At 40.4% G+C, this 12,908-nt stretch overlaps 1 protein-coding gene across 1 annotated transcript in view; it reads right to left on the bottom strand.

The window, feature by feature from the left end:
* Positions 1–12,908, bottom strand: part of LOC140184959 (F-box/LRR-repeat protein 6-like) — a gene marked incomplete at its 5' end in the record, with an annotated part of 57,633 nt that overhangs the window by 18,612 nt on the left and 26,113 nt on the right. The window contains one exon of the mRNA XM_072238201.1: positions 8,873–9,004. Within this exon, the coding sequence (XP_072094302.1) occupies positions 8,873–9,004 (132 nt within the window). The remainder of the gene's footprint in view (positions 1–8,872; positions 9,005–12,908) is intronic.

Raw genomic sequence — 12,908 nt, 5'->3', positions numbered from 1 at the left:
GCATATCAGAATGGGCGACCAAAATAGGTTTTTTAAAACGTGGAAGGGCCTTCAGTATCATGCTACTTGTCAAAATAAAACAAAGGGAGTATCTATTTTTATTAAATCTAATATTTTATTTATCCAAGAAGATATCGTCTCAGATATCAATGGTAGATTTTTAATTATTAAAGGAACAATTTGGAATAGAAAAATTGTCTTGATTAATCTATATGCACTTAATGTAGATGATCCTTCTTTTTTTAAATATGTATTCGGTTTATTACCAGACTTAAATGAATATATGCTGCTGATGGGAGGTGACTTCAACTGTTGTTTAAACCCTGTGATTGTCAAGAGTTCAACCACTCAGCAGCTTCTGAGTTGTTCAGCATCACTTATTAATTCCTTTTTAATTGATTATGGTTTGATAGAAATCTGGAGAAATCTACATCCTAATGATAGAGATTATTCTTTTTATTCACACATGTCCATAAAAAATACTCGCGAATTGATTATTTTATAGCTGATTTCAGATTTTCGTCCAAAGTCCTGAAATGTGAATATTGTTCTATTGCTGTCTCGGATCATGCACCTTTAAGCTTAATTTTTGAATTGAATGATGTTAGTAATGTAAACTTGCCTTGGCGTTTTCCAGAAAACTTATTACAAAGTTCAGACTTTGTCAAATTTATAGAGATTCAAATAAAAGATTTTTTTCTTTTTAATAATGCGGGAGATGTGTCGAATTTGATTATATGGGATACATTTAAAACGTATTTGCGAGGTCAGATAATCTCCTACTTGGCTAAGCTTAAGAAACAGACAAAAATAGAGTTGGATAGGATTTCAAAACAAATTAAAGACTTGGATAAGACTTGTGCAGTTTCTCCTAATATTGATTTATTTAAACAAAGGGTTGAACTTCAATCACTATATAATTTATTATTAACTTAGCCTATTGAAAAAGAATTGCTTAAATTAAAAAGTAAATTTTATGTGTTTGGAGATAAAAGTAATAACTACTAGCATCCCAACTAAAAGCAGTTAGAGCTTAAGAGACAAATTTTAAAAATTCGTAAGGGAGATGGCAGTTTAGCTTGTAACTATGAAGATATTAATAAAATTTTTCAAGACTATTACAGTGAACTCTATAAATCTCAATTTCCAGCCGATCCTTCTAAATGAATGCCTTTTTACAAAAGATTGATTTTCCTAGAATATCTGTTCAAGATCAACAAATTCTTGATACTCCTTTTACTGAAAGAGAAATTCAGAAAGCTTGTTTTTCAATGTAATCTGGTAAAGCTCCTGGACTAGATGGTTCTTCTGTAGGATTTTATAAAAAAAGTTCAAAATTTGCTTACTCCTTATATGTTGGAAATGCTTAAAGATTCTTTTTTGTTAGGACAGTTACCTTCTACATTTTATGAAGCTTCTACTTCTTTAATTCTCAAGAAAGATAAAGACCCTACGGATTGTGCTTCATATAGACCTATCTCATTATTAAATGTAGATGCCAAAATTCTTTCAAAAATAATGGCTAATCAGTTGGAGAATATACTAGCTAAAATTATTTTTCAGGACCAAACAGGTTTTATAAGTCATAGTCATAGTCATACTCTATTGATCCTGGGGAAATTGGTTTTCGTTATAATAAGTAGTAATAGAACCTTAAATAGTTAAATAGTAATATATAAATTATGCAAGTAAATTATGAAATAAGTCCAGGACCAGCTTATCGGCTCAGGGTGTCTGACCCTCCAAGGGAGGAGTTGTAAAGTTTGATGGCCACAGGCAGGAATGACTTCCTAAGATGCTCTGTGCTGCATCTCGGAGGAATGAGTCTCTGGCTGAATGTACTCCTGTGCCCAACAAGTTCCTGATGTAGTGGATGGGAGACATTGTCCAAAATGACATGCAACTTAGACAGCATCCTCTTTTCAGACACCACCGTGAGAGTGTCCAGTTCCATCTCCACAATATCACTGGCCTTACAAATGAGTTTGTTGATTCTGTTAGTGTCTGCTACCCTCAGCCTGCTGCCCCAGCACACAACAGCAAACATGATCGCACTGGCCACCACAGACTCGTAGAACATCCTCAGCATCGTCCGGCAGAAGTTAAAGGACCCCAGTCTCCTCAGGAAGTAGAGACGGCTCTGACCCTTCTTGTAGACAGCCTCAGTGTTCTTAGACCAGTCCAGTTTATTGTCAATTCGTATCCCCAGGTACTTGTAATCCTCCACCATGTCCACACTGACCCCCGGATGGAAACGAGTCACCGGTACCTTAGCTCTCCTCAGGTCTACCACCAGCTCCTTAGTCTTTTTCACATTAAGCTGCAGATAATTCTGTTCACACCATGTGACAAAGTTTCCTACCGTAGCCCTGTACTCAGCCTCACCTCCCTTGCTGATGCATCCAACTATGGCAGAGTCATCAGAAAACTTCTGAAGATGACAAGACTCTGTGCAGTATTTGAAGTTCAAGGTGTAAATGGTGAAGAGAAAGGGAGACAAGACAGTCCCCTGAGGAGCCCCAGTGCTGCTGATCACTCTGTCGGACACACAGTGTTGCAAGCACACGTACTGTGGTCTGCCAGTCAGGTAATCAAGAATCCATGATACCAGGGAAGCATCCACCTGCATCGCTGTCAGCTTCTCCCCCAGCAGAGCAGGGCGGATGGTGTTGAACACACTGGAGAAGTCAAAAAACATGACGCTCACAGTGCTCGCTGACTTGTCCAGGTGGGCATAGACACAGGTAGGCGACGGCATCCTCAACTCCTAGTTGGGGCTGGTAGGCGAACTGGCGGGGATCTGAGTGTGGCCTAACCATAGGCCGGAACAGCTCCAGAACAAGTCTCTCCAGGGTCTTCATGATATGGGAGGTCAATGCCACCGGTCTGTAGTCATTGAGGCCGCTGGGGCGCGGCGTCTTTGGCACAGGAACGAGGCAGGACATCTTCCACAGCACAGGAACCCTCCGGAGCCTCAGGCTCATGTTGAATACATGGTGAAGTACTCCACATAGCTGAGGGGTACAGGCTTTGAGCACCCTGGTACTGACACCATCCAGTCCTGCAGCCTTGCTTGGGTTGAGACGTTTCAGCTGTCTTCTCACCTGTTCAGCTGTGAAGCCCACCGTGGTGGTTTCGCGTGGGGGAGGGGTATAATCATGAGAGCAGGGTGGGGGACTGTGAGAAGGGGTAGGAGGGGAGAGTGGAATATATGTTGGTTGGGGGCCGACAACAGATGGCTCATGTGGGGGATGGGCAGGGGTCACAATGTCAAATCTGTTAAAGAACAGGTTAAGTTCGTTGGCCCTGTCCACACTGCCTTCAGCTCCTCTGTTGCTAGTTTGCCGAAACCCAGTGATGGTCCTCATCCCCCTCCAGACCTCTGTCATGTTGTTCTGCTGGAGTTCCCACTCAATCTTCCTCCTGTACCTGTCTTTAGCCTCCCTGATCCTGGCTTTCAGGTCCCTCTGTATTGCCCTCAGCTCCTCTATGTCCATCTCTAAACGCCCTCTTTTTAGCGTTCAGGATAAGAGGCCGATATTCTTTTTCTAACACTTGGAGACTGTTAAATGCTATATAACTCATCCCCCTCGAAAACTCCCCAATGTGTTGTTTCTCTTGATGCTGAAAAGGCATTTGATAGAGTTGAATGGAAATATTTATTTAACGTTTTAGAGAAATTTAGCTTTGGTACTACTTTTAATAAGTGGATTAGAATGATATATAAAAGCCCTATTGCCACTGTGATTATTAATAATTGTAGATCCCCCTTTTTTCGACTTTCACGGGGTACGAGACAAGGATGTCCGTTAAGTCCTTTGTTATTTAATTTGGTGCTGGAACCTAAAGGGCTATTGCACTTCGTGAAGGTAAGGATACTCAAGAAATTTCCATAAATGGGTTTATTTAAAAGATCTCCCTTTATGCTGATGATCTCTTAGATCATCAGCATCGAAATCAGGATTTCGAATCCTGAAGAATCTATTCCTAGTTTATTGAAATTATTAAGTGAATTTGGAATGTTTTCAGGATATAAATTAAACCTGCATAAAAGTGAATTATTTCCTTTAAATGATTCTGCTTTTATATATGATATTCCTTTTAAAGTTACGGATTCTTTTAAATATTTAGGTATTATCATCACTAAAAATTATGGAGACCTTTATAGAGCTAATTTAGTTCCATTAGTGGATTTTACGAAGCAATTATTTTCTAGATGGAATCCTCTTACACTTTCGTTAGTTGGTGGAATTCATGCAGTTAAAATGATGATCTTACCAAAATTTTTTATATGTATTTCAAAATATTCCTATTTTTTTAACTAAGAAGTTTTTTGATCAGGTTGATTCCATTATTTCATCTTTTGTTTGGAATAATAAAAGACCAAGGAAAATGTCATTTAAAAAAATTAAAGAAGGATGGAGGTCTTGCTTTGCCTAATTTAAGAATGTATCATTGGGCGGTTAATATACGCTATGCGTGGTCTTGGTTATATTGGACTGATAAAAATGAACGACCACCATGGGTTGACTTGGAATTGAAAGCTGTGAAACAATTTTACTTAAGTTCGTTATTAGGAGCTTCTTTACCTGTACAACTAGCCAAAATTTCTATTTTAAATATAAATCCTATGATTAAGCAGTCATTACGAATTTGGTACCGGTTTCGTAAGTTTTTTAATCTTAGAAAATTTAACCTTCTTAGTTTAATTTATCGAAACTATTTATTTAAACCTTCACTTAGTGATCCTACCTTATCCCTTTGGAGCAAAAGGAATTTATTCCTTTATGGATTTGTTTCAAGAGAGCCGATTGATGTCCTTTGAGAAATTAGTAACTAAATACTCTCTTTCATACTCACACTTTTTGCATTATCTTCAGGTCAGACATTTTTTACAAGAATATTTAAGTAATTTTCCATATATCAAGATTCTGACCTGTTAGACGCTATTTTAAAAATGAACCCTTTAGTGAAAGGTTTTAACGGGAAAATTTATAATTCACTATTACAACAGGATAATTATCCCCTATTTAAGATTAAGCAAGATTGGGAAAGAGAACTTAACATGACCTTGATAACAGAGGATTGGTTGCGAATTTTGAAGTTGGTTAATTCTTCTTCGATTTGCGCCAGTCATTCTTTAATTCAATTTAAAATTGTACATCATTATTACTTGACAAAGGAGAGACTGTCCAAAATATTTCCGAATGTTAATAGTCAGTGTGATAGCTACACTGGCACATATGTTTTGGTCATAGAAACCATAGAAAAACTACAGCACAGAAACAGGCCTTTTGGCCCTTCTTGGCTGTGCCAAACCATTTTCTGCCTAGTCCCACTGACCTACACACAGACCATATCCCTCCATACACCTCCCATCCATGTATCTGTCCAATTTATTCTTAAATGTTAAAGAAGAACCCGCATTTATCACCTTGTCTGGCAGCTCATTCCGCACTCCCACCACTCTCTGTGTGAAGAAGCGCCCCCCCCCCAGTGTTCCCTTTAAACTTTTCCCCCTTCACCATTAACCCATGTCCTCTGGTTTTTTTTCTCCCCTTGCCTCAGTGGAAAAAGCCTGCTTGCATTCACTCTATCTATACCCATCATAATTTTATATACCTCTATCAACTCTCTCCTCATTCTTCTGCACTCCAGGGAATAAAGTCCTAACCTATTCAACCTTTCTCTGTAACTGAGTTTCTCAAATCCCGGCAACATCCTTGTAAACCTTCTCTGCACTCTTTCAACCTTATTAATATCCTTCCTGTAATTTGGTGACCAAAACTGAACACAATACTCCAGTTTCGGCCTCACCAATGCCTTATACAACCCCATCATAACATTACAGCTCTTATACTTAATACTTTGATTAATAAAGGCCAATGTACCAAAAGCTCTCTTTATGACCCTATCTACCTGTGACACCACTTTTAGGGAATTTTGTATCTGTATTCCCAGATCCCTCTGTTCTACTGCACTCCTCAGTGCCTTACCATTTACCCTGTATGTTCTACCTTGGTTTGTCCTTCCAAAGTGCAATACCTCACACTTGTCTGTATTAAACTCCATCTGCCATTTCTCAGCCCATTTTTCCAGCTGGTCCAAATCCCTCTGCAAGCCTTGAAAACCTTCCTCACTGTCCACTACACCTCCAATCTTTGTATCATCAGCAAATTTTCTGATCCAATTTACCACATTATCATCCAGATCATTGATATAGATGACAAATCACAATGGATCCAGCACTGATCCCTGTGGCACACCACTAGTCACAGGCCTGCACTCTGAGAAGCAATCCTCTACTACCACTCTTTGGCTTCTTCCGTTGAGCCAATGTCTAATCCAATTTATCATCTCTCCATGTATACCTAGCGACTGAATTTTCCTAACTAACCTCCTATGCGGGACCTTGTCAAAGGCCTTTCTGTATTGAAACAGTTTTGGAAATCTATTTTTTCTACAATTTCTAAAGCTTTAAAAATTAATTTACAACCTAATAAATTGACAGTTTTGTTTGGTATAATTCCTCAATATATTCATGGTATTTCTATATCAGACCAACATTTAGTTGCATTTGTTACATTATTGGCTAGAAGGGCTATGTTATTAAAATGGAAAGATGCTTCTGCTCCCACTTTGACACAATGGTTCTCTCAGGTCTTAATTTGGAAAAAATCAGAAGTCGAACTTTTAATCCTCGATTGGACTTTCAGAAAAGGTGGGGCTCTTTTGCCTGCTACTATCATTTGATTTGAGTTAATTAAGATGGTCCCCTTCTGATCCTTGGGTAAATAGATTTGATTGGCGGATTGATGTCTTTTTTTTAATAGAAGCTTTTATGGCGTATACCTTCGGGTTTGTGCTCCAAATGGGGTTTTTTTCCTCGATTTTTTTGTTAGCTGGGGTTTATTTTTGTTTTAGTTAGTAGGGATTCTTTTTTCCTTCTTTCTTTTTTCAAAAAAAATAGTTTTAACATTTTTAAAATTATTATTATTGATATACTGTTTAGCTTGGTTAATAGTTTGACTCTTATACATATTGATATATTGACTTGATTATGTTAATGTATTTTTTGTTGTGAATTTTCAATAATAATTGATAAAAAGACTTAAAATAAAAAATAAAAACACTGACTGGCAATATTTGCAGTGCTGCTGGTGCCAATCTGAGTTCATCAGATGCATGAAAAGGGGGAGCTTGCTACATGGGCAACAGCTTCTTCTCCATACTGAGCTGCCCTGGCAACATCCATGGTCGACCCTGACCAACAGAGGTCTCACTGCTAAAGAAGGAGTCTGACTGGCGAGTAAATTGAACAAAGAAAACACAAAAGTGCTGCAAATACTCAGCAGGTTAGGCAGCGTCTATGGACAGAAAACCAAGAGTTGATGTCTCACCAAGGTGAAACTGAAAATTAATTCTTCACTCTTCAAGGTGTACGATGACACACTGGACAGTGCTGCTGCCTCTCAGCTCCAATCAGCCATGACAAGATAGGCCAAAGCCAGCATGGTTTCCTGAAAGGAAAATTCTGCCTGACAAACCCACTGCAATTCTTTGAGGAAATTACAAACAGGGTAGACAAAGCAGATGCAGTAGATGTGGTGTACTTGGATTTACAGAAGGCCTTTGACAAGGTGCCGCACATTAGGCAACATAAGAGCCCATGGAATTACAGGGAAGTTACGAGCATGGGTGGAGCACTGGCTGATCGGCAGAAAACAGAGAGTAGAAATAAAGGGATCCTATTCTGGCTGGCTGCTGGTGACCAGTGGAGTTCCACAGGGGTTGGTGTTGGGACCACTGTTTTTTAACGATGTATGTCAATGATTTGGATTATGGGATTAATGGATTTGTGGCTAAATTTGCCCATGATACAAAGATAGGTGGAGGAAACAGAGAGACTTAGATATTTGAGGGGAATGGGCAAAGAAGTGGCAAATGAAATACAGCATTGGAAAGTGTATGGTCGTGCATATTGATGGAAAAATAAACAGGCAAACTATTATTTAGATGGGGAGAGAATTCAAAATGCAGAGATGCAAAGGGACTTGGGAGTCCTTGTGCAGGATACCCTAAGGGTTAATCTCCAGGTTGAGTCGGTGGTGAAGAAGGCGAATGCAATGTTGGCATTCATTTCCAGAGGTATAGAATATAAGAGCAGGTATATGATGTTGAGGCTCTATAAGGCACTCGTGAGACCACACTTGGAGTATTGTGTGCAGTTTTGGGCTCCTTGTTTTAGAAAGGATATACTGACATTAGAGAGGGTTCAGTGAAGATTCACGAGAATGATTCCAAGAATGAAAGGTTTACCGTATGAGGAACGTCTGGCAGATCTTGGCCTCTATTCCTAGGAGTTCAGGAGAATGGGGAGGGAGATCTCAAAGAAACATTCCAAATGTTAAAAGGCCTGAACAAATTAAATATGGCAAAGTTATTTCCCATGGTAGGGGAGTCTAGGACAAGAGGGCTTGACTTCAGGATTGAAGGACATCCATTTAGAACTGAGATGCAGAGAAATTACTTTAGTCAGAGGGTTTGTGGAATCTGTGGAATTTGTTGCCAAAAGAGGCCGTGGAGACCAAGTCACCGGGTGTATTTAAGGCAGAGATAGATAGGTTCTTGATTAGCCAGGGCATCAAAGGGTATGGGGAGAAGGCAGGGAAGTGGGGATAACTGGAAGAATTGGATCAGCTCAAGACTGAATGGCAGAGCAGACTCGATGGGCTGAATGGCCTACCTCTGCTCCTATATCTTATGGTGGCATGGCTCATTGGGTGGAAGGACCTGTTTCGCACTGTATCTCTCAATAAATAACCGGGGAATTCATTCACAACTCAGCTGCAAAAACTTACGAACATCTTACCACTGAGTGCTGGAGATTCAGACTTTCCAGCTTCTGGGAATGGGCGGCCAGCGCTTCAAAGACATCAGATGAGATATCGTTACAGTTGATCAGTCGCAAGGAGGTTAAGTGAGGGCAGGACTCAGCGACAACCTGGAGAGAGATGGTGATATTGTAAGAACAGTGGAATAACTTAGTCTCTACATCTTAAGTTGGACTCTACAACTCACGTTACCAGCACTGCTTATTTACTTACTTATTCATTTATTATTAGTATTTGCACTTTCTGTCTTCTGTTGTGCATTAGTTGTTTGTCTGCCTTTGTGTGTAATTTTTCATTGATTCGATTGTATTTTCAAATTGAAAATGTTTAATGTCATTTCTAGTACACAATGTAAAGAAGAATGAAGTAATTGTTACTCTGGATCTGATGCAGAACAAAAATAACTCAACAGGATAAAAAAACAACAAATATAATTACATAACACGTCTGATATAAATAGATTGATTGTACTCTTTACTGTGAATGCCTGCAAGAAAATGAATCTCAGTGTAGCACAAGTACATTGAAATTAAATTTACATTCAACTCAACACTCTGCTCCTAAGTCAAACAGAATTAGAGTGCATAAAACAGATTTACTGTACTGGAGTTCTCCATGGATGAGGGATTTCAGTGACAACATTAGACTGGAGAAGCTGGGCCTGTCTCCTTGGAACAAAAAGAATGGAAGGAAATTTAAATTGGTAACTTGGTGTATTATTGTCCCATGTTCCACGGTGAAGAAAGAAGAAAGGTAAGCAGACATCCCACCCTGCAAAAACTCATTTCAGGCAGGGAGCACCACCATTTCAGGGAGGTAGCACCCCGCACCCCACAACCCCATATCCCCCCCGCCCAGTTGACCTCCAAGGGCGTATGTAATACTTTGTTTAGTCATTTTGTCTAATCTGTAAACCAAGTTGGGTATATGCAGAAAATGTGACATTAAAATATGTACTTACATGAAATGATCATGTTTATTCTATTACAACTTTAAGCAAGTCTACAGGGGGTTTGGCCTCATCACGTAGGACATCAATAGCGTAGCTCCTCAGCAGCTAGCCAGCTAGTTTAAATAACGTTAGCTATGCTAATGAATGAATGACACCTGTTAAACTCACCTCAGCATGTCTTTTACATTTTAACCCACCATGGGCAATAGAAAAGTCACCGTTGCAAACAGTGCAGCGAGCAACACTGTCATTATTTTTGAGGTCGACTGTAAAGCCCGTCCACAGAGAAAACAGGTAGGTCTACTTAGCAGGGGTCCCCAACATTTTCTGCACCGCAGACCGGTTTAATATTGACAATATTCTTGCGGACCGGCCAACGGTCGGGGGGTGGGGGGGGCGGAGGTGTTAATCACGACCGGAATATAGGTAATAAGGCAACTACAAGTCACTTATATGTGGCTAATACACTCAATTTCATTTCTAAAAGGGTTTATCTAACCAATTTAATATTAAACACACAGCGCATATTTTCCTCGCATGAATACAGTGAGAAGTCAATTATAAGTCAATAGCATCATAACATCTTAAGTAACGTTTGGATATTAAACAGCGCATATATTCCTCGTATGAACATATAAAATCATTGTAACACACCAATATCGCTGAATCAGTGGGAGCCCTGGGCTTGTTTCCCTGCAACAAGATGGTGCCATGGAGGGGTGATGGGAGACAGTGATACTCAAAGGGGGTTCCTTATGTCCAGCCTATTCCACAATTTAGTTTTCGTTGCATTCATTGCAGAAAACTCCACTTCACAGAGATATGTTGGAAATGGAAACAACGTTTTCAGTGCTCAGGATATTCAGCCTTGACTCTGATCCAGAATGCCGGCAAAGATGTTATGTCAAACATACGTTTCAGCCCACCGTCACTTGCAAGCTCGAGGAGTTGATCTTCTTCCCGCGCTGACATGGACGTTCACTCTCCCTCTCCCTCTCTTTCTCAAAAAAATCGATTTCCGGGATATTGTATATAATTTCCAGGCATCAGGGAGCAACTATCAATATGCGGGAGACTCCCAGAACTTCCGGGAGAGGTGGGATGTCTGGGTAAGGTACAGTAAGAAGTGTGTCCTGCACACTGTTCATAGAGATCAATTCATTTAACAGTGTATTGAGGTACAAGAAGGGAAAACCCCAAATGTACAAAAAGCGTAAATCAAGTGGGCACCCAGAGACTTTTTCCTGGGGCAGAAATGGCTAATATCAGGGGCCATAATTTTAAGGTATAGGATGGATGTCAGAGGTAGGTTTCTTACACAGACAGTAACACACACAGAATGCCGGAGGAACTCAGCAGGCCAGGCAGCATCGAAGGAAAAGAGTGAACAGTCAACCTTTTGGCTGAGACCCTTCATATTCTCGGCCTGAAATGGCGACTGTTCACCCTTTTCCGTAGAAGCTACCTGGCCCTGCTGAGTTCCTCCAGCATTAGGGTGTATTACTTTGGATTTCCAGCATCTGCAAATTCTCTGTTGTTTGCGGTTACACAGAGTGGTAGGGGCGTGGAACACACTGCTGGGGTGCTGGCAGAGGCAGGTACATTTAAGTGTACAAACATAAGACACAGATGAAGAATTAGGCCAATCAGCCCATCGAATCTGCTCTGGCAGTCCATAATGGCTGATCTATTATCCCTCTCAATCTCATTCTGCTGCCTTTTGCCCATAACCTTTGACACCCTGACGAATCAAGAACCAATCAGCCTCTGCTTTAAATAATCCCAATGAACTGGCCTGCACACCTGTCAGTGGCAACAAATTCCACAGATTCATCACCCTTCATCTCCATTCAAGAAGGATGTCCCTCTATTCTGAGGCTGTGTCCTCTGGTCCTAGACTTGCCCACTACAGGAAACATCCTCTCCACATCCGCTCCCTCTAGGCCTTTCAGCGTACGATAGGTTTCAATGGGACCACCCGCCCCCCCCACCCCCACCATTCCAGCAAGTACAACCCTAGAGCCATCAAATGTTCCTCATATGTTAACTCCTTCATTCTCGCGCGCTTCTCCAATGCCAACTCATCTCTTATGAGGTAAAATGGAGTACTGTGTGGGAGGGAAGGATTAAATTGATCTCAGAGTAGGTTAAAAGGTTGGTCCAACATTGTGGGCTGAAGGACCCGTACTGTGCTGCAATGTTCAATGTTATAAGACAACAGAAGAATGCAAAATGATGTCCTAATAAAAGGACATCATATTAAATTGATGGGCAAAAGATGTTGGATGACATTAGATCTTTTGTTTTCAGTAACCAGTCTAACCACAACTGCTCAAGTGCACCCTCATGAATTTTCCACAACCAATATCAGGATCCTTCTATCTTGAATGACAACTACCACATATGTACAGCAGTACAACACAGTACGGGCCCTTCGGCCCGCAATGTTGGACCAAACTTTTAACCTACTCTGAGATTAATCTAACCCTTCCCTTCCTCAAACCTCTCCATTTTGCTATCATCCACGTGTCTATCTAAGAGTGTCTTAAATGTCAATAATGTATCTGCCTCAACCACCACCTCCAGTTCCAGAACCTAGCTCTGATATCCCTGCTATACTTCCCTCAAATCACTCTTCCTCACCCTAGGAAAAAGTCTCTGGCTATCCACTCGATCTATGCCTCTAATCATCTTGTACACCTGTATAAAGTCACCTGTCATTCTTTTTCTATCAAAAGAGAAAAGTCCTTTCTCAGTCAATCTGTTTTCCTCTCTAATCCAGGCAGTATTCCGGTAAATCTCTTCTGCACCCTCTCTAAAGCTTCCACATCCTTCCTACGATGAAGCGACTAGAAATGAATACAAGCTGTTACGTATACGTGGCTTTTGACTAAAGAAGAGATGGTTGGAGTCGCTTCGCACTTTTGTGCCTGGGTGTTTACTTGGTGCGTCAAAAAAAAATCAAAAAAAGGTTTCTACTAATATTTACAAAAGATATCTACCAGAATAGGTCCCCACTACTTCCAGTGTGAACTCCTGGCAGCTTGATCTCTTCCACCTAC

This window comes from Mobula birostris, chromosome 20, assembly GCF_030028105.1.
Source record: "Mobula birostris isolate sMobBir1 chromosome 20, sMobBir1.hap1, whole genome shotgun sequence".
NCBI lineage: Eukaryota > Metazoa > Chordata > Chondrichthyes > Myliobatiformes > Myliobatidae > Mobula > Mobula birostris.
Note: the sequence above shows the minus strand (reverse complement) of the source record. Positions and strands in the feature narration are given on the sequence as shown.